Genomic DNA, 23,205 nt, shown 5'->3' on the forward strand with positions numbered 1-23,205 from the left:
TAGAGTTTGATGGGTTTAAGATATGGGTTATTTGCCAGGGCTGCAGGGCACTAGCCCCAGTGACCCCATCCTACACTCTGTGCCCACGGCAGCACGGGCACTTCAGCCAGCACAATCGCAGCCCCATAGCTGCAGCCGGCTGGAGGAAGTCTGAGAGTGACCCTGTGCAACTGGTGACAACAGGGAATCCCCAAAGCTGGACCTGCAGCATCCTTCGATGTGGGGGGGAAGGCTCATCCACACAGGAAGAGGAAAGAGCAATTAACTCCTATTTTATTCTTGTGTGTTTGCAGGTGGGGGGCAGCGATGGTGACGGAGCATCAATGATCCATCCATCATACCAAGTACATGTACAAATACACATTAGAGAGGGATGTCGGAATGAGACAACTCCTTCAGTGCAAGCACATTGCAAACGGTTCCTAGAAAAGGAGCTGTCTTGTCAGTGAAACCACCCAGATGCCACCTTGGCTCTGCAGCAGCAGTGCCTTAAGCTAGACCAACAGGAGTGCGCTCCCAAGCAAAACGATGGCATCTCTCCCATCCCTGCACCTTGCCACAACTCTGCCTCAGAGGCAACTTTTCTCCCTGATTTGCTAACTATGCCCTAGTCAAGCAGGAGCCAGGAGAGGGGTGGGTAGGGTGGAAAGGAGCTGGGGGGACTGGAGCGGGGCTGGCCCCGGAGACACCCCGCCCCGACGGGGCGGGACGAGCTGCCCGCCCCAGTCCGAGGCACTTAAAAGCCGGGGCAGCAGAGCCAGGGAGCAGGGAGCGACCAGCCGGGGCTGCACTGGAGCCGGTGAGCGGGACTGGGCAGGCAGCGGGGCTGAGCAGGCAGTGGAGGTTTCCGTCCTGCTGCCGTCGGGCTGGGGCTCTCGGCCTCTGGAGGGGAGAGCAGCTTGCGGGGTGCCGGGGCAGCAGGTGGGGACCCCGGGGCTGTGCTGGGAGATGGAGCTGAGCCTTGCTGTTCCACAGGTTGCACAAGCTGCAGAGATTGCTACGGACGCCAGCAAAACGTCGGCCGAAATGGCAACCGAGGTGAGGACGAGCTTTGCTTCTCCTACTGTACTTGTCTCTGGGGTGTGCTGACAAATGCAAGCTGAACTTAGCTATAATCCCAGCAGTGCAACCTACCATATTCATTAGAGTGCTTTTTTCCACCTGATTTGTTTTTCTGGGGTTTTAAACAGAGGAGGGAACAACAAAAATTTTTGCTGCAGTATTTCTGATCATCCATCTCTGATTCTGGTGAAAACCCACAGTAGTGAAGATATACTTAAATGCTTATTCCCTGCCCAAGCGCTTACTCTCTAGCACTAGCCTTTAATTTCCCACCCCCAGTGCTATTTTTCCCTGAGGACTATCTTCCCAGTGAGGATCTGCAAAAGATTGCTTTTCCGACCGATTTTCAGCTCATATTGATAAAGCTGCCTCAAAAAAGATCGCAAACACCCCACGCCTACACTCTTACCTTGTAGGCTCTCACTGGCTGTCCTCTTGGGCATGATGGTTCAACAGGGGTTGGCAGAGACGTAGACACAGTGCCTAGGGAAAGAGTTTCTAAAGTTACTCAGCGGTGCTCTGTCTGACTGATGAAAGCCGGGCACAGACCGCCTTGCGACTTGCCCCGGCAGCTTTCCGCTGTCCATGGTATTGCAGTGCGAGGTCCGTGTGTCCTAAAGACAGCGGGCTTGAAAACCCTTCTTGGGATTGTCTTTGTTCTTTTGGGGTTGTTTTCCTGAATATTTCTAATCCTGAAGGTACTCAGACCTCCCCATTCTGGACTCTGCACCTTTTCCAGTTTCAGGCAAATTTTCTGCCAAAGCTTGCAAAGCACATCCTGGACTCCAGAGGTGCTTCAAACCGTAACTTCAAGCACTTCGTAATTACAGAAGTGTTTGAAAGGAACGGGCTTGAGTTGGCTCAGAGCTCTTCTGGCAATCCAAGAAATAGCTTCCTATTGCCTCCACACAAAAAAGACTCCTGATTCCAAAAACTGCAAGATACTAGCTTGCACTGTATTCCTCACTGACCTGCTGACTTTTTTTTCCCCTCTAAGAGGCTATCAGAGGCTGGGGCACCTGCAGCTGCCGTACTAGACAGCTCCATGCTGGTCTTGCACCCCATGCCCATAGAGTTGTTTGCAAGGACAGGACATGCTCACTCCGTAGGCCTGTTGAACTAAAGCATCTTGGAGCACTCCTGAGCCAGACCTGATAGCTCAAGGGCTAAATGCTACTGACAGCGACATGGCCCCACCTTTTCAACTGCTTGCAAAGGTCTGAAAGTCCAGCGGCCTTTCTGGTCAGGGCTACTGCACTGAAACAACATGCTTGAGCATGGACTCTGCTTTACTTTGATAACGACTACATTGAGCAAAAGATCTTTTTTTAGGAGAACATATAAATAAATATTTTTAACTTGCCTTTTAACTTCATTATTTTCAGGGGGAAAAACATCTGGGAGGAAGATTGACTGGAAGCATGGATCCCATCTTGGAGATCCTCAACTCCTCCATTGCCGTTGACCAGAGACTGTCTGAAGTTGATATCCAGGCGAGCATGGCTTATGCCAAAGCCTTGGAGAAGGCTAGCATCCTCACTAAACCTGAGCTGGAGAAGATCCTGAGTGGCCTGGAAAAGGTATTTATGTCCTTGGCAAACTGTCCCCTCTACTCTGGCCTAGGTACAGTTCCCGCACTAGCCCTGGAATCAATGGCAGCTTGCCTGGCAGCATCTCTGGCATCTTCCCTGACTGGCTTTTCTAAAAAGCATTCTTAAATATCCTCATGTCCTCTTCCTGAGAGCAAGGCATGTCCTGAAGCCCTTGCTGAAAGGGGGAATGCTGCCCTGACTCATGGGCCAGCCCGAGAGGCCCACGCGCACTGCTCCTCAGCACTCTCGGAGGCACCCTGTGAGGTGCATCGATGCTCAGATTCCCTCTCACTAGCAGCACCAGAGCCAGGCACTAGCATGTGAACCAGCTGACAAGCCAGGCATGAGACCCTGAGGCCCCAGCGAGCATTTCTGAAGCCCTGTGGCCTCGCAGGGGGGCACGCTATGCCCTTCCCTTCCACCCTCTTCGCACTGAACATCCCCTCGCAATTCTTTCCCTATGAGTTAGCAATGTTCTTTCTGAGCTGGCGCTTGTGATCCTTTTGTGTCTGGCGGCCTGAGTTAGTAGTAGTCGATGCATAGTATTGCATAGGGGTGAAGAGCAGTCAGCAGCTAAGCACTTCTGTTTTAAAATATCCATTGTTGCTGCTCACCCACCGTGGACAATGCTGAGACTATACAATGTTTGTATAGGAAACTCTGTGCGTGCAATACTAATGTGGTGTCTGACATCTCAACTCGCTTGCTCATTGCAATGCTTTTAAGTCCTCCTATAGCCGTAAGATTGCAGGATCAGCACAGGTACAGAGAGGAAAGGGGAATCCCACCAAGGGCACTATAGAATAACTGGATACAGCAAGCAGCCGGCCACGGCCTGAAAGAACAGCAATGCCAGAGCTTGCGTGAGACTTCGGCTTAGATTCCCACTGTGATGGCAGAAGCTGCTATTTGTTACGGGTACCTACAACCCCCACCTGCAGCAGGGAATCAGCAGTGGCTGACTGGTGTTTCTGCTGGTGTTTGTTTGCAGATCTCCGAGGAGTGGTCTAAAGGAGTCTTTGTGGTGAACAAAAGTGATGAGGATATCCACACTGCCAACGAACGCAGACTGAAGGTTTGGGCTCTCTAACCTCTCCTTCCTGCTACTCTCTAGCTAGCTCTGCCTGAGGTTAAGCACACGTGCCTCTGTCCCACGGTAAAACAGCTCAGCACCTGGTGGCACTGAAACCCCAGGGCCACAAAAAAGTGTCTCCAAGACCTTTATGATGAAATAGATGCTCCTCAAGCATAGAACTCATACTTGTCCTGCCCCAAAAGAGATCCCACGGCTATCCTAGAGCTCAGCCCTTCCAGGCAGGGTGGGTCTGCTCTCCCTGGGAACCTCATGCTTGCAGTTCAGAGACACTCATAGCAATCCTCCTCTGGTCCTCAGGAGCTGATTGGAGATATTGCTGGAAAGTTGCAGACTGGAAGAAGCAGAAATGATCAGGTAAGTATACAACTAGTTGATTTCTCCTTCTCTACACCTCCCCTTCCTCAGTTTCACGAGGCCACTGATCAGAATGGGCTTTGGTCCTCTGCCTGGAGAGCAAGACATAGTGACTTTCACTTGTCAGAGAGACCAAAGACACAGTGGATAGAGGGGAGATGTCCCCTCCCATCAGGCTCTCTGCTGAACACTGTGGTCACAGGGTAGCTCACATTCCACTCTGGCTGACCCTGGCCGGTCTTGTCCAGGTTGTGACTGACTTAAAGCTGTTCATGAAGAACTCCGTCTCTGTGCTCTCCACTCACCTGCTGCAGCTCATTAAGACCCTGGTGGAACGTGCTGCCATGTAAGTCCTTTCCCAAGGCCACAGCCTTCTTGGCGGGGGAGGAGACCTGCAGGCTTCCTCTTTGACTGACACTGATCAGGGCAGCAACAAGAGCTTTCTCTCCTTTCACCTGCAGAGAAATTGATGTTATCCTCCCTGGCTACACTCACCTGCAAAAAGCTCAGCCCATCAGATGGAGCCAGTTCTTGCTCAGGTAACCATCTCTCCTCCTTCCTTGCTACCCCATAGCAAGCCTTCTCCATCCCCAGGGCCCTGCTCAGCCTGAGCCGGGAAGGGCATCGTCCTCTGATGCGGCAGCCAGGGGTGACACACCAAAGCCAACCTTGCAAGCTGGAACTGCAGCTGCCCATGGTCACTACACCTTGGGTCTGATCCCACAGTCAGATGCCTGGGGAGGGAAGCGTGGCATTTCCTGACTTGGGATGCTTCATCTCTCATGTCCTTTCCTAGCCATGCCGTTGCACTGACCCGTGACTCCGAGCGCCTGGGAGAGATAAAGAAGAGGATGAATGTCTTGCCCTTGGGAAGGTGAGGTCTACATCCTGCCTAATCCTTAGGCCTCACCCTGCTTGGCAAAATGCCTAAGGGGCAGAGCCTCGCCAGCCCTGAACCTCTGGCGTTTGTGTGCAATATGTGGGGTGGAGCTCAGAGCGGGCAACCCTTGCTACCCTGTCTACTAGAGCTCAGCTTTGGCTGGACTGGGCAGGATGTCACGCGTGACTTGTGTTGCTTTCTTCCCTGGCAGCGGTGTTCTGGCTGGCAACCCACTGGATATCGATAGAGAGCTGCTGCGCAGCGGTAAGTGTCTCCCGATGACTGAATGGCAGAGGTCCAGCCCTCCCAGCTCAGAGAGAGACAAGCACTGACACGTTGCCCTGACACTAGCTGGACATGTACCGCGGCACCTTAACGCAGGGATGGGGGGGAATAAATGCAGCTCCCAATGACTCTGCCAGAGCCCTGCTTTCCTAAGGCTCTTTGCTGCAAGGACACAGCTAATGCTTGCAAGGTGGGAGCAGAGACACAACCACCTCTGCTGCACCCCGGCAGCCTGGGGCAAATAACAAAGGCCCCAGCTCAGCATAACGCTCAGCAGGTCTGTGTCCTTTGGACTGCTCAAGGGCTTACCTGCATGCTGGCACCATCTGCTGCATTCAAGCTCCAGTCGTGCTAAGGCTGAGCTCCTCTGTCCATCTCTTTCCTTACAGAGCTGGACTTTGCTTCCATCAGCCTGAACAGCATGGATGCCATCAGCGAGAGAGACTCTGTGGGTGAGCTCAGCTCTATTATTTCTTCCCTCCTTCATTTCATAACCGTGCTTCTAAGACCTTCCCTGTTAACCTGATTTAACCAGGGGACTGAAATGCCTTGCTGGGAAGTAACTATACAAACAGTCTCTTTGCAAGTATCTAAGCTCCAGTCAGAGCATTGTCAGCAAACAAGGCATTTATCACCTCCTGATTTCCCTCCTTCTCTGCAGTGGAACTCCTCTTTGTTGCCACCCTGCTGATGACCCACCTTAGCAGGCTGGCTGAAGATCTCATCATCTACAGTACCAGCGAGTTTGGCTTTCTGACCCTCTCCGAAGCCTTCATGTAGGTTTCTGGGTTTCTAGGCAGAGAGCTTTTCCCTCACTCTTTCCTCCTCAGCTATCCCCACCTGAAAGCTACAGATGGCAGGGATGGGGCTCCCTGTTGCACAAGGCTGATACTAGAATTAAGACTCTGGGGCCTTTAAAGGCTGCCTTTATGTAGAGGTATCCTTAAAGGTCACCATTCCTCTTCAATGATTGTTTTTTACTGATTCCGGTAACTTGCTGAAGTCTGTATTCAGAGGACACTGCTTGCTCCCCAGCAACTGCTGGCAGGATCAGGCTGTAGAACGGCAGAACTGTGAAACTTCCTCCTCTGCTGGGAATTGCTGCCAAAGCCCTTCCTTGAACAGCCGTGATTTGCAATCCCAACACCCTTCCTGTTCCTCTGGGTGGCACAACCACAACCCTCGCTCTCTGAGGCCCCGGCGTCCTCCTTAGAAATGCTGTTAGTCTTGCCTGTTGATACCACCTCTCGGAGGATTTGGGGGGGGGGGAGCCTCCTTTTTTCTTTCTCTTTGGGACACAAGTAAGGTCAGGACTGTGTGGGAGCTCCACACAAGGCTCTAAAAATGAAGGCTCAGCTCTGGAAACACCTTTATTTTCAGTGCTAGCAGCAGCCTGATGCCTCAGAAGAAGAACCCCATTAGTTTGGAACTGATCCGCAGCAAGACTGGACGTGTGTTTGGACGGGTGAGCCTGCCAAAGAAAGAAGTGCGATGGGGGAATGGCTCAGATTGGGGCTAGTACAGTTTCAATGGGGAATGAGATCAGATTCCTTTCTTCTTACCAGACTCTGAATGCCGAGGGAGATTCCTTAGCTCTGCCTTTCCACAGAGTCTCAGCACTTAGAGTAAATCTTGGTGGGTGCTGAGTTCAAGCAGTCTTACATTAGGTTCCTGAGGATTCGTTGAGACACTCATTAAAAGTGGGCTAATTAGTATATACTAACCATAAAAATGGCAATATTTACATTTACCTTTATACGGCACTTTAATATAATCAAACAGCTCTTATGTATACTGTGACTAGTTTTTTGGGAGACTAGATGTCAGAAAAAATAGCCTGAGCCATAGAATATCTTGAGTGGTGTCTCCCAGGCACCCATCACAGGCTGGCAGGGCAGTCAAACATGCACAGATGACCAGAGCACATGCTTACGAAACAAAGTACTGCCCCAAGCAGTACTCAAGCATTAAGAGGCTTTGGCCCCTTGTGGGAGACAATCCACCCTTCTAAAAGCAGCCATGGAAAACTGCACTCCTCTCATCCCTTCACCTTAGGGACATCCTGTAGGTGAGGAATTATCACCCTTCATCTTCAAGGCTCTGTGTAAAGAAATGTGCACAGTCTTGGCTCAGGATTGCTGCTGGGGTAACATGCATCTCTTCCTATAGCTAAGTGCTTGACCTCTTCTTCCCTGCAGTGTGCCTCTATTCTCATGGTTCTCAAAGGACTTCCAAGCACCTACAACAAGGATCTGCAGGTAAAACAAATATTTGCTCTCACACCATTTCTCTGAAAAGACACAACTGTCTTCTGATCTGCAAGCAGTCCTTGCCACTAGCTTTCCCTGTGCGGGACCTGCTGGGGTGCAGGACACTAAAAGGGGGGATGAGGCCCTGCATGCTCCAGTTCACGCTGCAGCCCTCAGGGGAGCCCCTCCGATGTCCGTGCCGGCTCTGCTGGCCGCGCTGCTCAGGCTGCTGGGCTTTTTGCCTGCTTCAGGTTGACTTACTGCAACTTCCATCCATGTTACCACACAGGAGGACAAGGAGGCAGTCTTTGATGTGGTGGATACCCTGACTGCTGTGCTCCAGGTTGCCACTGGAGTCATTTCTACCCTCCAGGTAAGGCTTCAGCCTCTCCTTACTGAACACACTCTGGTCCTGCTTGCATCCACAGGGATGCCATTCCTGATGCACTGACACAGGGAAGTGAGCTCTAGCCTGCTCCTAAGATGAAAATCCCTCAGGCCCGCACTCATCCAGGGGCTCACTGCAGCCCCTTTGTCAGCTGCCCAGATCCCCTCTGCTCCGGGGTCACCAGGGGCAGAGGGCCTCGCAGAGCCAGGCCCCTTCCAGAGGAAATGCCCTCACTGTGACAGCGAGTGTGTCCCCAAGCAGGAGCTGATGGTGATGTCTCCCTCTGACCCTCCTCTCTGCAGATCAACAAGGAGAATATGGAGAAAGCTTTGACCCCTGAAATGCTGTCCACTGACCTGGCTCTCTACTTGGTTCGTAAAGGAGTAAGTACCAGAGGGAGACTCTGAGCTGTGATTTCTTTAGACTCACAATGCTGCTCAGTGAGGGCCTGAGATGAGGCCTTCTGTTCTGTCCCCAGGTGAGGATCAGTCTGGGTCAACAAACGCGAGAGCTGGAAACCCATTCTTTACATGTATCCCAAGTAGTGGAACTGCTGCCAGGTGGACTTGATAGTAATTTACAGGTGGAGTTCTACCTCCTAATGCCTCCCCTTCTCACACCCCAGAAAACCCGGAGTCAGACTGCATTGCCCTTACTCAAAAGCAAACAAACCAACCAACCCAAAAAAGAGAGCACCTCCATCTCTGCCTCTGAGTCTGCACTCCAACTGCCTCGTCACTGACTGTTACCTCTGCTTCTTCTTGTAGATGCCATTCAGACAAGCCCTCACTGCCTCTGGAAAGGCTATCCACCTTGCTGAGACTAAGGGCATCACCATCAATAATCTCACCCTGGAAGACCTGAAGAGCATCAGGTTTGTACCATTACTACTTGCCACACTTCCCCTCTACAGGCAGGTATCAACCTGCCTCACTAGGGGCTTCCTTGTGGTGCCCTTCGGAGAACCCCTACATCCTCCAGGCCTGAATATCAGGAGTGGGACAAGGGGACACCACCGCTACCATTCAGCTCGAGCAGGGCAGGGGCAGCAGGCAGTGGTGGTGGTGGGGGGAATGGAAGAGACTCATGGCCTGGCCCAGAAGCACCAGCCCTCCAGAGGAGTCCAGCTCCTAATTTCATGGCTTTTCCCTGGAGCAAGTCCTTTTGTCTGTCCCCAGCTCTCACTGTCAGGCACTAGTGGCGCAGAATCAGGGCCACACAAGGACTTTCCCCTTGGAGAAAGGCTCACGCTCCACTCCTCACCCTCTCTGCAGGCAGGGAGCAGCTAAAGCCAGCAAACAGCACCCATCACTCTACTTACTCTGCTTCTCTTTGCCTCCCCAGCCCCCTCTTTGCCAGCGACGTGTCCCAGGTCTTCAGCTTCATCAACAGTGTGGAGCAGTACACGGCCGTGGGAGGTACCGCCAAGAGCAGCGTGACTGCCCAGATCGAGGAGCTGAGGGAGCTGCTGAAGAAGCTGAAGGAACAAGCTTAGAGTGTGGGGAGATATCCCGTGTGTGCAGCTTTGTGCTTATCACACTGATCTGGAGTTAATAAACGCCGTGGTGCATTGTAGTTCACTGAAACTCCTGCCTTGCCTATTTCTTCTGGGGGCAACACTGAGCTGGGCCTCTTCGGCCCTCCTGAGGCTGGGGAAAGGCTCACTGGTGTGAAATGGCTGCGGAGCTGCTTTATGGGGCATCTAGCTCTAGGGGCGCTGGGAGGCAGAGGGCAGCAAGAGTGTCTGTCTACACCAAGAGACCTGCAAATGTGTGTCCGGGGGGTGGATGCAGCACAAACCCGGATCCAGCAGTGCCAGAGCAGGCGACACAGCGTGCTGAGGGAAGTTTGCGTGCGTGCCCAGAGCAAGACTCCCGCGACTACAGCTGCCAGACACGCCACAGCTCCAGCTATCACTGCTGGCTTCTGTTTCCCACTCAGCCAGTCTGCTTGCCTCCTGCGAGGAGGGATTAAGGGCCCCAAAGAAGTCTCCTCACCACCCAGCACTGAAACTTGCTTAGTCTGAGGCAGGACGTGGCCAGGCGATCCCAGCCCATCACACAACCACCCCTGGCTCTGGCTCACACCAAAGCACAGGGGTTGCGTGGTGCCAGGCCAAGCTCCTTCCTCTGGTGACTCAGGCTTGCTCTGCCTCCAGGCTAGCTGAGGGCAGAGCGCTTTGAAAGAGGCCTGGCACGGTGGCCGCCTCTAGCAAATCATTTACCACCTTCCCTCCTGGCCTTACAAAAATAAAATCAGAACAAGGACCAGGAAAAGCCTTACTTGAGAAATGAAGGGGCAGAAACCTGCTGTCTTTCTTATGGAGAAAATAATTGATTATACAATGCTTGAAACATCACCCCTCCCTTACTGTTCTGCTGTCATTTCTGGATGAAATGCACCTGCTGCTTGATTCAAAGGCAGAGAAGAAACTGTTGTCCATAGGGAAGATGAGGCATTTTTCATTAAACATTAGACCAGCTTGGCCTTAGCACCAGAGTGCTGAGGTGCCACTTTCCATAGACAGCTTTTTTTTTGTGTCACAGCACTATGAAGCTGGTGATTTTGCTCAGCACCCCTCCCTCCATGCTGAAGCAGCAACATGCTATTGACTCTGACTATCACAAGACCCCGTATCACAGGTGAGGAATGGCAGTAACACAGGCATTGCCTCACTGTGTTTATGTTAGGGGCTCTAGCACAAACAGTGCAAAATGTATATCTCCTGCCAGTAACGAAGTGCCTCATGGACATAAAGCGCTTTCACTCTACCTTTGTAGCATGTGTGCTTTAAGCATGCAGAAGCACCAGCAACAGAAACTTCCCTTTCTTCAACAGTTCCTCCCACCCTCAGTCTCCCCTTATTCTGACCCTAAACCAGATCCATTCTTTGGCATTTAAAAAACAGCACATTTCCATCACCATTCTGTAAAGCTCTTTTGTGTTTGCTCTGTTGCTTACTGCAGTGTTTCTCTTTTGGCAGTTGTGTCTTACTCTCCAGATAGGTTAGCTGTGGTAGGGAAACCATTTAACACACTTAGCTGAGAGGAGAAGGGAGCAGGAGAGGGAGAGACGACACCAATACGCAACACCAACCAGTCAGAAGAAGCGATGTCTCCTCACCCCCAGCTCACAGTTCTTTTCTTTCCTCCCATAAACTTTCTTCATCTGTGCCACTTTCCTCCTCCTCCCTGTTTGTATCTTCTAGCTCCTCCTCAGTACCTTCACAGGCCTCAGCTGACTAGATTTCCTCTAGTTCCCAGCAGCAACAGTTCAGCATCTCCGTGGCCAGTGCTGAGTGATACCGTGCCCTGTCAAACAAAAGAAAAAGGGGGGGTCGCAGTAGATTACTGCATCTTGGACTCTTGCTTAAATGAGTAGTCCATAATCACTGGTATTTCCCACCCATCCACCCTTTTCTTAAATTATAGAATAATTTAGATTGGGAGGGACCTGTGGAGGTCTCTGGAGCTCCACAGACACTACAGGGAAGTGTGGAGCAGACTATCTGCAGACTTTCACCATCATTCTACTATGACTCATTGCAATCTGAGTTTTTAAGACATCATCCCTCATCACAGGAAGTTCTCGGTAGACAGTAGGATCAGTGGCTTAGGACACTACTCTGAGGCAACCTGGGCTTAAATCCCTGTTCCATCACAGACCACAGGAAAGACACTTCAGCCAAAATTTCAAAACTTATTTGGGCACCTAGAATGGCAGAAAGGTGTTGAAAATCTCATATAGGACTACGTATCTCCCACTGGACACCGGGCAGATGACCAGCCCACAGAGGGGCTCTTGAAACACTGCACAAAGTAGTAAATTCTTTCCTTTGTCCCTCTTCCCTTCCACCCTGCAAAAGATAGCTAAGCTACTTTCATGCTCTGGAAAAATCCCACTGAATATTTTGGCTCTAAAAACATTGCTATGTCTGGTCTTTCTATCCCCTAATTCTCTATTAAAGTAGGGCTAATGACACTTCTCTGCCTTCACAAAATAGTTGTGAGAACAGACGTACTGTTTGACTGCAACGTCCCCTGCAGGCAGCATGGATGAATTTGAGATAGCGATATCCAAATGTGTCCATGTAGACTAGCAGCCTCTTTACCAGGGGTGACACAAACCTACTGTATTGTGAACCTTCAGCTACTCTACTGCCTCACATTACAGAGGCACACACAGAGTGGAAAACGTTATAAAGAGGCCTGAAACTAATGGAACAGAAACTGGAGCTCTCATTGTTATATTTAACCATTTAACCATTTAAATATAGTCAATATACAGAAATCAAAGCTATCACGTATCACACATACATAGGGTGATTAACCACATGAAAATGCAGATAACAAAGCAGATACAGGGGAACTTTAAAAGTGCCACAGAAATCACATCTTCCCTTTTTTGGCCCTGTGAGTCAAGAATGAGGTATCTCAGGGAAAAGTTCCAGGACTGGCTGGGTGCCCTCTAAGCCCTCCTGGCTGCAGTACCTTGGGTATCCCCCTTTCCTTTCTCACTTTGGGCAATTTCTGTTCAGTATCTTCAGACAGAAAGATTTATAGTCTTTGCATGAGTTGTGTATGTTCCACACAGCCAATCTTGAGCCAATATCACAGACATCATGAAACAAAGCCTCTCCCTGTATATGATTCATTCTGAACATAAATCTAGTACTTACTGTTTTGCCAACACCCCAGCAGTGTCCTGTCAAAACCCAGAACAAGGACAACGATGCTCCTAAAGAGTGAACAAGACAAGAGAAGCAGTAAAAATATGGGACTTCAGAATAGAAAGCAACCTGGTGACAATATGGTTCAAAGAGGTTTTTCAGGTGTAGACATCATGATCCGCTGTTGGCCTTCAAGCCTGGGAGTCTAAAAGGAAACAGGGTCATCATGTTAGGAAAATGGTCATGAGGGGAACTCTTCAGACTCTTCTCAGCATTGTCCACTGGCAGGACAAGAGGCAATAGGCCCAAATGCAAACACAGGAAATTCAGTCTGAATGTAAGAAAACACTTTTTCACTGTGAGGGTGGTTGAACACTGAACAGGTTGCCCAGAGAGGCTGTGGAGTCTCCATCCTTGGAGATAATTGAAACCCAACTAGACATGGTCCATGGCAACCTGCTCTAGCTGACCATGCTTGAGCAGGGGGGTTGGACCAGGGTCCCTTCCAACCTCAACTACTCTATGATTCTATGGGAAAGCTTTTAAGGTGCTGCATTAAGATAGTTAACCATGAAACCAGATAAAGAATCTGAGCCCTGCTCTGGATTGAGCCTGAGTGTAGCACCCTGGAAACCCAGCTGGAAAAGATACTTGCTCATTGAGGCTGGAGAGCCAAGCCTGATGCTAGCGTTGTCACTCCACCTGCGTCCACCCTGCTATAGAAACCAGCATGCTCTAATCATGCAAAGATCCTACTGCACCTTAGACTTCATCTTCAACTCAGAAAAGGGATGAGTAGTAGAACTGAGAGAATAACACAGAAAAGACACCTGGACTAGGTCCTTCCAACCTGAATTATCCTATGAGCCTATGAGAACAGGGCTGAGTAAGGAGAAGAAAAACCCAAATGAGCACAAAAAAATTCAGATATGTTTCCAGCACTCCCTCAAAGGCCTTGACAGTGCATAGAGAAAATATGGCAGAGTTGCACAGCTCCTAAGGCAAGGCAGAAAACTCCCCGGTGCTGGTGCTGCGGAGTGGCACGGGGGACGGAACAGGGCTGGCCCCGGGGACACCCCGCCCCGACGGGGCGGGACGAGCTGCCCGCCCCAGTCCGAGGCATGTAAAGGCCTGGGTGGTGGGGAGGGAGCAGGGAGCGACCAGCCGGGGCTGCGCTGGAGCCGGTGAGCAGGACCGGGCAGGCAGCGGGGCTGGGCAGGCAGCGGAGGGGGGCCGGCAGCAGGGCTGGGGAGGCAGCGGAGGTTTCTGTCCTGCTGCCGTCGGGCTGGGGCTCTCGGCTTCTGGAGGGGAGAGCAGCTTGCGGGGTGCTGGGGCAGCAGGCGGGGACCCCGGGGCTGTGCTGGGGGACGGAGCTGAGCCTTGCTGTTCCACAGGTTGCACAAGTTGCAGAGATTGCTACGGATGCCAGCAAAACGTCGGCCGAAATGGCAACCGAGGTGAGGACGAGCTTTGCTTCTCCTACTGTACTTGTCTCTGGGGTGTGCTGACAAATGCAAGCTGAACTTACTTATACTCCAAATTCCTGGCAGTGCAGCCTGCCATTTCCTTCCTTCAGGTTCTTCCTCCTACCTGCGAGAGACTAACTGATGCAGTTCATTCCTGCCTGTTTGTACATAGGCAGATACTTTACAACAGCTTGTGTAAACACTTCTATGCACAAAAGCTACATTTTCAGTTTCTGTGCCTGGTAGATGAAGCACGACTAATCGCCCTAGCAAGTCATGCTTTCTGCCTTGAGAAATGGCTGCTACAGTCCTGGCTTCCTCTGCTCCTGGTCACAAATATCCATCAGCTGTCAGAATGTACCAGCCACTTCCTTCTCTAAGCAGACTTCTGTAGCTATCAAAAGTTCTTTTGGTTTTGAGTTCTTGATTACAAACACATCTGTTGCAATGTTTCTGCTGACCCACCTCTGATTTGGGTGGAAATCCACAATACTGAAGAAATCCTTAAGATTTCTGTTCCCTATTCAAGCGCTTAGCTTCTGGCATGGGGCTTTGATTTCCCATCCCCTCTGTCATTCTCCTGCGGATGTCAGGCTCCATGCTCAGGACCTGTAACACTTTTGAATTCTGATTCTCGCCCTCCCTCCTCCCCGTTCATATTGACAAAGCTGTCCTGAAGATCGCAAACACCTCGTGCCTACAATCGTACCTCCTCCGTAGGCACTCTCTCCTGCTCTCTCAGGCACGTTGATTCAGCCGTGATTGGCAGGGACGTGGACACAGTTGCCAGGAAAAGAGTGTGTGAGGTTACTCAGCGGTGCTCTGCCTAACTGATAAAAGCCTGGCACAGACTAGCTTGCAGCTGTCCCAGCCAACTTGCCGAGGTTCTTGCTAGTTACGATGTACGGCATGGTAAGAGACTGACAGGGGTATTTAAGAAATCAAGTAAAAGAGCAGTGTTATCCACTGGACAGTAGCAACTATGTATAGGCCCTTCCTCTAAATGTTCCTCAGTGTCATCTTTGTGCTTGCTAGCACTGGAGAGTTGCTTTTAGAGTTTCAATACGTTGTAAAGCTTCTGCACAAGTAAAACTCCAGTCCACTTCAGTGGAAGTTTGCCTGAGTTAGGGCTTCAGGAGGTGTCCTACCCGGATAAACAAATGTCTGAGCTAATGAACCAATTCAGTTTTGGAAACACTGGTGGGAAGAAGTCTACACACACCCTTCTCTGATGCATAGCGGGAATTGTGTGCCTGTCTTTGTCACCTGGTGAAGTTATCGATGACACGCTCAAGTATATGAAGTTACTACCTGAATGTCAGGGTGGGGGGAAAAACAACTTCTTGCATTACTTTGTTTTAAACCTTCTTTGTGCTGGTTTAATTTTCCTGAAAATTTCTAATCCTGAAGGTACTCAGACCTCCCCATTCTGGACTCTGCACCTTTTCCAGTTTCAGGCAAATTTTCTGCCAAAGCTTGCAAAGCACATCCTGGACTCCGGAGGTGCTTCAAACCGTAACTTCAAGCACTTCGTAATTACAGAAGTGTTTGAATGGAACGGGCTTGCGTTGGCTCAGAGCTCTTCTGGCAATCCAAGAAATAGCTTCCTATTGCCTCCACACAAAAAAGACTCCTGATTCCAAAAACTGCAAGATACTAGCTTGCACTGTATTCCTCACTGACCTGCTGACTTTTTTTTCCCCTCTAAGAGGCTATCAGAGGCTGGGGCACCTGCAGCTGCCGTACTAGACAGCTCCATGCTGGTCTTGCACCCCATGCCCATAGAGTTGTTTGCAAGGACAGGACATGCTCACTCCATAGGCCTGTTGAACTAAAGCATCTTGGAGCACTCCTGAGCCAGACCTGACAGCTTAAGGGCTAAATGCTACTGACAGTGACATGGCCCCACCTTTTCAACTGCTTGCAAAGGTCTGAAAGTCCAGCGGCCTTTCTGGTCAGGGCTACTGCACTGAAACAACATGCTTGAGCATGGACTCTGAGCTGGATAAAGAATTAACTGGATATTAGATAGTCCATAGGACCTTAAGAGAAGTTAATAGGCCTTTTTTACTTCCTTTCTCTCAGGGGGATAAACTATGGGGAGGAAGGTTTGTTGGAAGCATGGATCCCATCATGGAGATTCTCAACTCCTCCATTGCCGTTGACCAGAGACTGTCTGAAGTTGATATCCAGGCAAGCATGGCTTATGCCAAAGCCTTGGAGAAGGCTAGCATCCTCACTAAACCTGAGCTGGAGAAGATCCTGAGTGGCCTGGAAAAGGTATTTATGTCCTTGGCAAACTGTCCCCTCTACTCTGGCCTAGGTACAGTTCCCGCACTAGCCCTGGAACCAATGGCAGCTTACCTGGCAGCATCTCTGGCATCTTCCCTGACTGGCTTTTCTAAAAAGCATTCTTAAATATCCTCATGTCCTCTTCCTGAGAGCAAGGCATGTCCTGAAGCCCTTGCTGAAAGGGGGAATGCTGCCCTGACTCATGGGCCAGCCCGAGAGGCCCACGCGCACTGCTCCTCAGCACTCTCGGAGGCACCCTGTGAGGTGCATCGATGCTCAGATTCCCTCTCACTAGCAGCACCAGAGCCAGGCACTAGCATGTGAACCAGCTGACAAGCCAGGCATGAGACCCTGAGGCCCCAGCGAGCATTTCTGAAGCCCTGCTGCCTCGCAGGGGGGCACACTATGCCCTTCCCTTCCACCCTCTCCACGCTGAACTTCCCCTCGCAACTCTTTCCCTATGAGTTAACAATGTTCTTTCTGAGCTGGCGCTTGTGATCCTTTTGTGTCTGGCGGCCTGAGTTAGTAGTAGTCGATGCATAGTATTGCATAGGGGTGAAGAGCAGTCGGCAACTAAGCACTTCTGTTTTAAAATATCCATTGTTGCTGCTCACCCACCGTGGACAATGCTGAGACTATACAATGTTTGTATAGGAAACTCTGTGCGTGCAATACTAATGTGGTGTCTGACATCTCTACTCGCTTGCTCATTGCAATGCTTTTAAGTCCTCCTATAGCCGTAAGATTGCAGGATCAGCACAGGTACAGAGAGGAAAGGGGAATCCCACCAAGGGCACTATAGAATAACTGGATACAGCAAGCAGCCGGCCACGGCCTGAAAGAACAGCAATGCCAGAGCTTGCGTGAGACTTCGGCTTAGATTCCCACTGTGATGGCAGAAGCTGCTATTTGTTATGGGTACCTACAACCCCCACGTGCAGCAGGGAATCAGCAGTGGCTGACTGGTGTTTCTGCTGGTGTTTGTTTGCAGATCTCCGAGGAGTGGTCTAAAGGAGTCTTTGTGGTGAACAAAAGTGATGAGGATATCCACACTGCCAATGAACGCAGACTGAAGGTTTGGGCTCTCTAACCTCTCCTTCCTGCTACTCTCTAGCTAGCTCTGCCTGAGGTTAAGCGCACGTGCCTCTGTCCCACGGTAAAACAGCTCAGCACCTTGTGGCACTGAAACCCCAGGGCCACAAAAAAGTGTCTCCACTTCTGTGGAAGAGACGCTCCTCAAGCATAGAACTCATACTTGTCCTGCTCCAGAGGAGATCCCACGGCTACTTACAGGATCCTAGAGCTCAGCCCTTCCATGCAGGGTGGGTCAGCTCTCCCTGGGAACCTCATGCTTGCAGTTCAGAGACACTCATAGCCATCTTTCTCTGGTCCTCAGGAGCTGATTGGAGATATTGCTGGAAAGCTGCACACTGGAAGAAGCAGAAATGATCAGGTAAGTATAAAACCAGTTGATTTCTCCTTCTCTACACCTCCCCTTCCTCAGTTTCACGAGGCCACTGATCAGAATGGGCTTTGGTCCTCTGCCTGGAGAGCAAGACATAGTGACTTTCACTTGTCAGAGAGACCAAAGACACAGTTGATAAGAGGGGAGATGTCCCCTCCCATCAGGCTCTCTGCTGAACACCGTGGTCACAGGGTAGCTCACATTCCACTCTGGCTGACCCTGGCCGATCTTGTCCAGGTTATGACTGACTTGAAGCTGTTCATGAAGAACTCCGTCTCTGTGCTCTCCACTCACCTGCTGCAGCTCATTAAGACCCTGGTGGAACGTGCTGCCATGTAAGTCCTTTCCCAAGGCCACAGCCTTCTTGGCGGGGGAGGAGACCTGCAGGCTTCCTCTTTGACTGACACTGATCAGGGCAGCAACAAGAGCTTTCTCTCCTTTCACCTGCAGAGAAATTGATGTTATCCTCCCTGGCTACACTCACCTGCAAAAAGCTCAGCCCATCAGATGGAGCCAGTTCTTGCTCAGGTAACCATCTCTCCTCCTTCCTTGCTACCCCATAGCAAGCCTTCTCCATCCCCAGGGCCCTGCTCAGCCTGAGCCGGGAAGGGCATCGTCCTCTGATGCGGCAGCCAGGGGTGACACACCAAAGCCAACCTTGCAAGCTGGAACTGCAGCTGCCCATGGTCACTACACCTTGGGTCTGATCCCACAGTCAGATGCCTGGGGAGGGAAGCGTGGCATTTCCTGACTTGGGATGCTTCATCTCTCATGTCCTTTCCTAGCCATGCCGTTGCACTGACCCGTGACTCCGAGCGCCTGGGAGAGATAAAGAAGAGGATGAATGTCTTGCCCTTGGGAAGGTGAGGTCTACATCCTGCCTAATCCTTAGGCCTCACCCTGCTTGGCAAAATGCCTAAGGGGCAGAGCCTCGCCAGCCCTGAACCTCTGGCGTTTGTATGCAATACGTGGGGTGGAGCTCAGAGCGGGCAACCCTTGCTACCCTGTCTACTAGAGCTCAGCTTTGGCTGGACTGGGCAGGATGTCACGCGTGACTCGTTTTGCTTTCTTCCCTGGCAGCGGTGCTCTGGCTGGCAACCCACTGGATATCGATAGAGAGCTGCTGCGCAGCGGTAAGTGTCTCCCGATGACTGAATGGCAGAGGTCCAGCCCTCCCAGCTCAGACAGAGACAAGCACTGACACGTTGCCCTGACACTAGCTGGACATGTACCGCGGCACCTTAACGCAGGGATGGGGGGGAATAAATGCAGCTCCCAATGACTCTGCCAGAGCCCTGCTTTCCTAAGGCTCTTTGCTGCAAGGACACAGCTAACGCTTGCAAGGTGGGAGCAGAGACACAACCACCTCTGCTGCACCCCGGCAGCCTGGGGCAAATAACAAGGGCCCCAGCTCAGCATAACGCTCAGCAGGTCTGTGTCCTTTGGACTGCTCAAGGGCTTACCTGCATGCTGGCACCATCTGCTGCATTCAAGCTCCAGTCGTGCCAAGGCTGAGCTCCTCTGTCCATCTCTTTCCTTACAGAGCTGGACTTTGCTGCCATCAGCCTGAACAGCATGGATGCCATCAGCGAGAGAGACTCTGTGGGTGAGCACAGCTCTATTATTTCTTCCCTCCTTCATTTCATAACTGTGCTTCTAAGACCTTCCCTGTTAACCTGATTTAATCAGGGGACTGAAATGCCTTGCTGGGAAGTAACTATACAAACAGTGTCTTTGCAAGTATCTTAAGCCCACGTTAATTAGGACACATACCTCATTCATAACTGGCCCAGCTATCAGCAGTGCCTGCTTACCTAGGCTGTGTCCCTCAGTCATTCACACTAAAGAAGACTGAAACAGTATGTGAAGCAGCAGAATTCCTTTTCCTAGAGCAATATAGAGTTCTCCTGCCACAACCCAGCAAACATCAGCCAAAGTTCTACCAAGACTCTAGCTCCAATGTCTTTAGCCTTTCTGGCTTTCACTGAGGTATAAATTACTTCATATCTTTTATAGACCATTAGGGATTCTGCCCACTGTAAGTGTTCCTGTACCTAAGCTCCCTAGCTTGTCAGCAAAAAAAGGCATTTATCACCTCCTGATTTCCCTCCTTCTCTGCAGTGGAACTCCTCTTTGTTGCCACCCTGCTGATGACCCACCTTAGCAGGCTGGCTGAAGATCTCATCATCTACAGTACCAGCGAGTTTGGCTTTGTGACCCTCTCCGATGCCTACAGGTAGGTTTCTGGGTTTCTAGGCAGAGAGCTTTTCCCTCACTCTTTCCTCCTCAGCTATCCCCACCTGAAAGCTACAGATGGCAGGGATGGGGCTCCCTGTTGCACAAGGCTGACACTAGAATTAAGACTCTGGGGCCTTTAAAGGCTGCCTTTATGTAGAGGTATCCTTAAAGGTCACCATTCCTCTTCAATGATTGTTTTTTACTGATTCCGGTAACTTGCTGAAGTCTGTATTCAGAGGACACTGCTTGCTCCCCAGCAACTGCTGGCAGGATCAGGCTGTAGAATGGCAGAACTGTGAAACTTCCTCCTCTGCTGGGAATTGCTGCCAAAGCCCTTCCTTGAACAGCCGTGATTTGCAATCCCAACACCCTTCCTGTTCCTCCGGGTGGCACAACCACAACCCTCGCTCTCTGAGGCCCCGGCGTCCTCCTTAGAAACGCTGTTAGTCTTGCCTGTTGATACCACCTCTCGGGGGATTTGGGGGGAGGCCTCCTTTTTTCTTTCTCTTTGGGACACAAGTAAGGTCAGGACTGTATGGGAGCTCCACACAAGGCTCTAAAAATGAAGGCTCAGCTCTGGGAAATATGAGAAACTCAGTACCTTACTGTCCTACACCATAGACAGGTATCCATGCAGGAAGACCCACATGTTGCTCCTAGACGGCTGGGCCAGCACACTGCATGGCCTGTCTTTGCTTGATCCCTGCAGATGGCATTTGGCAGGGACTGGGATGCCTTGTTCACCACTAAACTCCAAACACCTTTGTTGTCAGCACTGGCAGCAGCCTGATGCCTCAGAAGAAGAACCCTGATAGCCTGGAACTGATCCGCGGCAAAGCTGGACGCGTGTTTGGACGGGTGAGCCTGCTAAAGAAAGCAGTGGAATGGGGGAACTGTTCAGAGAGGGGCTAGTAAAGCTCTAAAAGGAAGAAAATCTCCTTCTTCGAGATCTTCAAGGCTCTGTGTAAAGAAATGTGCGCAGTCTTGGCTCGGGACTGCTGCTGGGGCAACATGCATCTCTTCCTATAGCTAAGTGCTTGACCTCTTCTTCCCTGCAGTGTGCCTCTATTCTCATGGTTCTCAAAGGACTTCCAAGCACCTACAACAAGGATCTGCAGGTAAAACAAATATTTGCTCTCACGCCATTTCTCTGAAAAGACACAACTGTCTTCTGATCTGCAAGCAGTCCTTGCCACTAGCTTTCCCTGTGCGGGACCTGCTGGGGTGCAGGACACTAAAAGGGGGGATGAGGCCCTGCATGCTCCAGTTCACACTGCAGCCCTCAGGGGAGCCCCTCCGATGTCCGTGCCGGCTCTGCTGGCCACGCTGCTCAGGCTGCTGGGCTTTTTGGCTGCTTCAGGTTGACTTACTGCAACTTCCATCCATGTTACCACACAGGAGGACAAGGAGGCAGTCTTTGATGTGGTGGATACCCTGACTGCTGTGCTCCAGGTTGCCACTGGAGTCATTTCTACCCTCCAGGTAAGGCTTCGGCCTCTCCTTACTGAACACACTCTGGTCCTGCTTGCATCCACAGGGATGCCATTCCTGATGCACTGACACAGGGAAGTGAGCTCTAGCCTGGTCCTAAGATGAAAATCCCTCAGGCCCGCACTCATCCAGGGGCTCACTGCAGCCCCTTTGTCAGCTGCCCAGATCCCCTCTGCTCTGGGGTCACCAGGGGCAGAGGGCCTCGCAGAGCCAGGCCCCTTCCAGAGGAAATGCCCTCACTGTGACAGCGAGTGTGTCCCCAAGCAGGAGCTGATGGTGATGTCTCCCTCTGACCCTCCTCTCTGCAGATCAACAAGGAGAATATGGAGAAAGCTTTGACCCCTGAAATGCTGTCCACTGACCTGGCTCTCTACTTGGTTCGTAAAGGAGTAAGTACCAGAGGGAGACTTTGAGCTGTGATTTCTTAGAAATGCCACCCCAGAAAACCCGGAGTCAGACTGCATTGCCCTAACTCAAAAGCAAACCAACCAACCAACCCAAAAAAGAGAGCACCTCCATCTCTGCCTCTGAGTCTGCACTCCAGCTGCCTCGTCACTGACTGTTACCTCTGCTTCTTCTTGTAGATGCCATTCAGACAAGCCCACACTGCCTCTGGGAAGGCTGTCCACCTTGCTGAGACTAAGGGCATCACCATCAATAATCTCACCCTGGAAGACCTGAAGAGCATCAGGTTTGTACCATTACTACTTGCCACACTTCCCCTCTACAGGCAGGTATCAACCAGCCTCACTAGGGGCTTCCTTGTGGTGCCCTTCGGAGAACCCCTACATCCTCCAGGCCTGAATATCAGGAGTGGGACAAGGGGACACCACTGCTACCATTCAGCTCGAGCAGGGCAGGGGCAGCAGGCAGTGGTGGTGGTGGGGGGAATGGAAGAGACTCATGGCCTGGCCCAGAAGCACCAGCCCTCCAGAGGAGTCCAGCTCCTAATTTCATTGCTTTGCCCCTGCTCAGGCTCCCCTCCCTCACCCTCTCTGCAGGCAGGGAGCAGCTAAAGCCAGCAAACAGCACCCATCACTCTACCTACTCTGCTTCTCTTTGCCTCCCCAGCCCCCTCTTTGCCAGCGACGTGTCCCAGGTCTTCAGCTTCATCAACAGTGTGGAGCAGTACACGGCCGCGGGTGGTACCGCCAAGAGCAGCGTGACTGCCCAGATCGAGGAGCTGAGGGAGCTGCTGAAGAAGCTGAAGGAACAAGCTTAGAGTGTGGTGAGATATCCCGTGTGTGCAGCTTTGTGCTTATCACACTGATCTGGAGTTAATAAACGCCGTGGTGCATTGTAGTTCACTGAAACTCCTGCCTTGCCTATTTCTTCTGGGGGCAACACTGAGCTGGGCCTCTTCGGCCCTCCTGAGGCTGGGGAAAGGCTCATTGGTGTGAAATGGCTGCGGAGCTGCTTTATGGGGCATCTAGCTCTAGGGGCGCTGGGAGGCAGAGGGCAGCAAGAGTGTCTGTCTACACCAAGAGACCTGCAAATGTGTGTCCGGGGGGTGGATGCAGCACAAACCCGGATCCAGCAGTGCCAGAGCAGGCGACACAGCGTGCTGAGGGAAGTTTGCGTGCGTGCCCAGAGCAAGACTCCCGCGACTACAGCTGCCAGACACGCCACAGCTCCAGCTATCACTGCTGGCTTCTGTTTCCCACTCAGCCAGTCTGCT

The 23,205-nt window shown here is 51.4% G+C and overlaps 2 protein-coding genes and 2 long non-coding RNA genes across 6 annotated transcripts; 2 read left to right on the forward strand and 2 right to left on the reverse strand.

The window, feature by feature from the left end:
* The first annotated feature begins 984 nt into the window (after nucleotides 1-984).
* Nucleotides 985-9,492, forward strand: LOC112986378 (argininosuccinate lyase-like). 2 transcript variants are annotated; one of them, XM_064523343.1, is made up of 17 exons: nucleotides 985-1,038; nucleotides 2,448-2,642; nucleotides 3,646-3,729; nucleotides 4,048-4,104; nucleotides 4,353-4,450; nucleotides 4,566-4,643; nucleotides 4,901-4,978; nucleotides 5,196-5,248; nucleotides 5,659-5,721; nucleotides 5,931-6,045; nucleotides 6,650-6,734; nucleotides 7,468-7,527; nucleotides 7,808-7,891; nucleotides 8,209-8,289; nucleotides 8,385-8,489; nucleotides 8,674-8,780; nucleotides 9,251-9,492. In XM_064523343.1, exons 1-17 carry the CDS (start codon nucleotides 1,027-1,029, stop codon nucleotides 9,399-9,401), a joined length of 1,506 nt encoding a protein of 501 aa, XP_064379413.1. In that variant the 5' UTR covers nucleotides 985-1,026; the 3' UTR covers nucleotides 9,402-9,492. The 2 variants fall into 2 exon arrangements, with proteins under 2 accessions (XP_064379413.1, XP_064379414.1); XM_064523344.1 differs by lacking the exon at nucleotides 8,385-8,489.
* Nucleotides 1,029-4,084, reverse strand: LOC135330326 (uncharacterized). The gene is made up of 3 exons (XR_010392285.1): nucleotides 3,916-4,084; nucleotides 1,472-1,545; nucleotides 1,029-1,085 (listed from the first exon to the last, which is right to left on the reverse strand). It is a non-coding gene; the product is annotated as an uncharacterized LOC135330326 (long non-coding RNA).
* Nucleotides 9,486-17,760, reverse strand: LOC135330325 (uncharacterized). The gene is made up of 3 exons (XR_010392284.1): nucleotides 17,625-17,760; nucleotides 12,585-12,643; nucleotides 9,486-11,217 (listed from the first exon to the last, which is right to left on the reverse strand). It is a non-coding gene; the product is annotated as an uncharacterized LOC135330325 (long non-coding RNA).
* On the forward strand, nucleotides 13,665-22,840 carry LOC112987421 (argininosuccinate lyase). 2 transcript variants are annotated; one of them, XM_064523346.1, is made up of 17 exons: nucleotides 13,665-13,759; nucleotides 13,970-14,032; nucleotides 16,127-16,321; nucleotides 17,325-17,408; nucleotides 17,730-17,786; nucleotides 18,036-18,133; nucleotides 18,249-18,326; nucleotides 18,584-18,661; nucleotides 18,879-18,931; nucleotides 19,342-19,404; nucleotides 19,920-20,034; nucleotides 20,810-20,894; nucleotides 21,095-21,154; nucleotides 21,435-21,518; nucleotides 21,836-21,916; nucleotides 22,112-22,218; nucleotides 22,599-22,840. In XM_064523346.1, the coding sequence occupies exons 2-17, from the start codon at nucleotides 14,021-14,023 to the stop codon at nucleotides 22,747-22,749; spliced, it is 1,401 nt and encodes a 466-aa protein (XP_064379416.1). In that variant the 5' UTR covers nucleotides 13,665-13,759; nucleotides 13,970-14,020; the 3' UTR covers nucleotides 22,750-22,840. The 2 variants fall into 2 exon arrangements, with proteins under 2 accessions (XP_064379416.1, XP_064379415.1); XM_064523345.1 differs by lacking the exons at nucleotides 13,665-13,759; nucleotides 13,970-14,032 and adding an exon at nucleotides 15,926-15,970.
* Nucleotides 22,841-23,205: the final 365 nt, after the last annotated feature.

Source organism: Dromaius novaehollandiae, chromosome 19 (genome assembly GCF_036370855.1).
Source record: "Dromaius novaehollandiae isolate bDroNov1 chromosome 19, bDroNov1.hap1, whole genome shotgun sequence".
Taxonomy (NCBI): Eukaryota; Metazoa; Chordata; class Aves; order Casuariiformes; family Dromaiidae; genus Dromaius; species Dromaius novaehollandiae.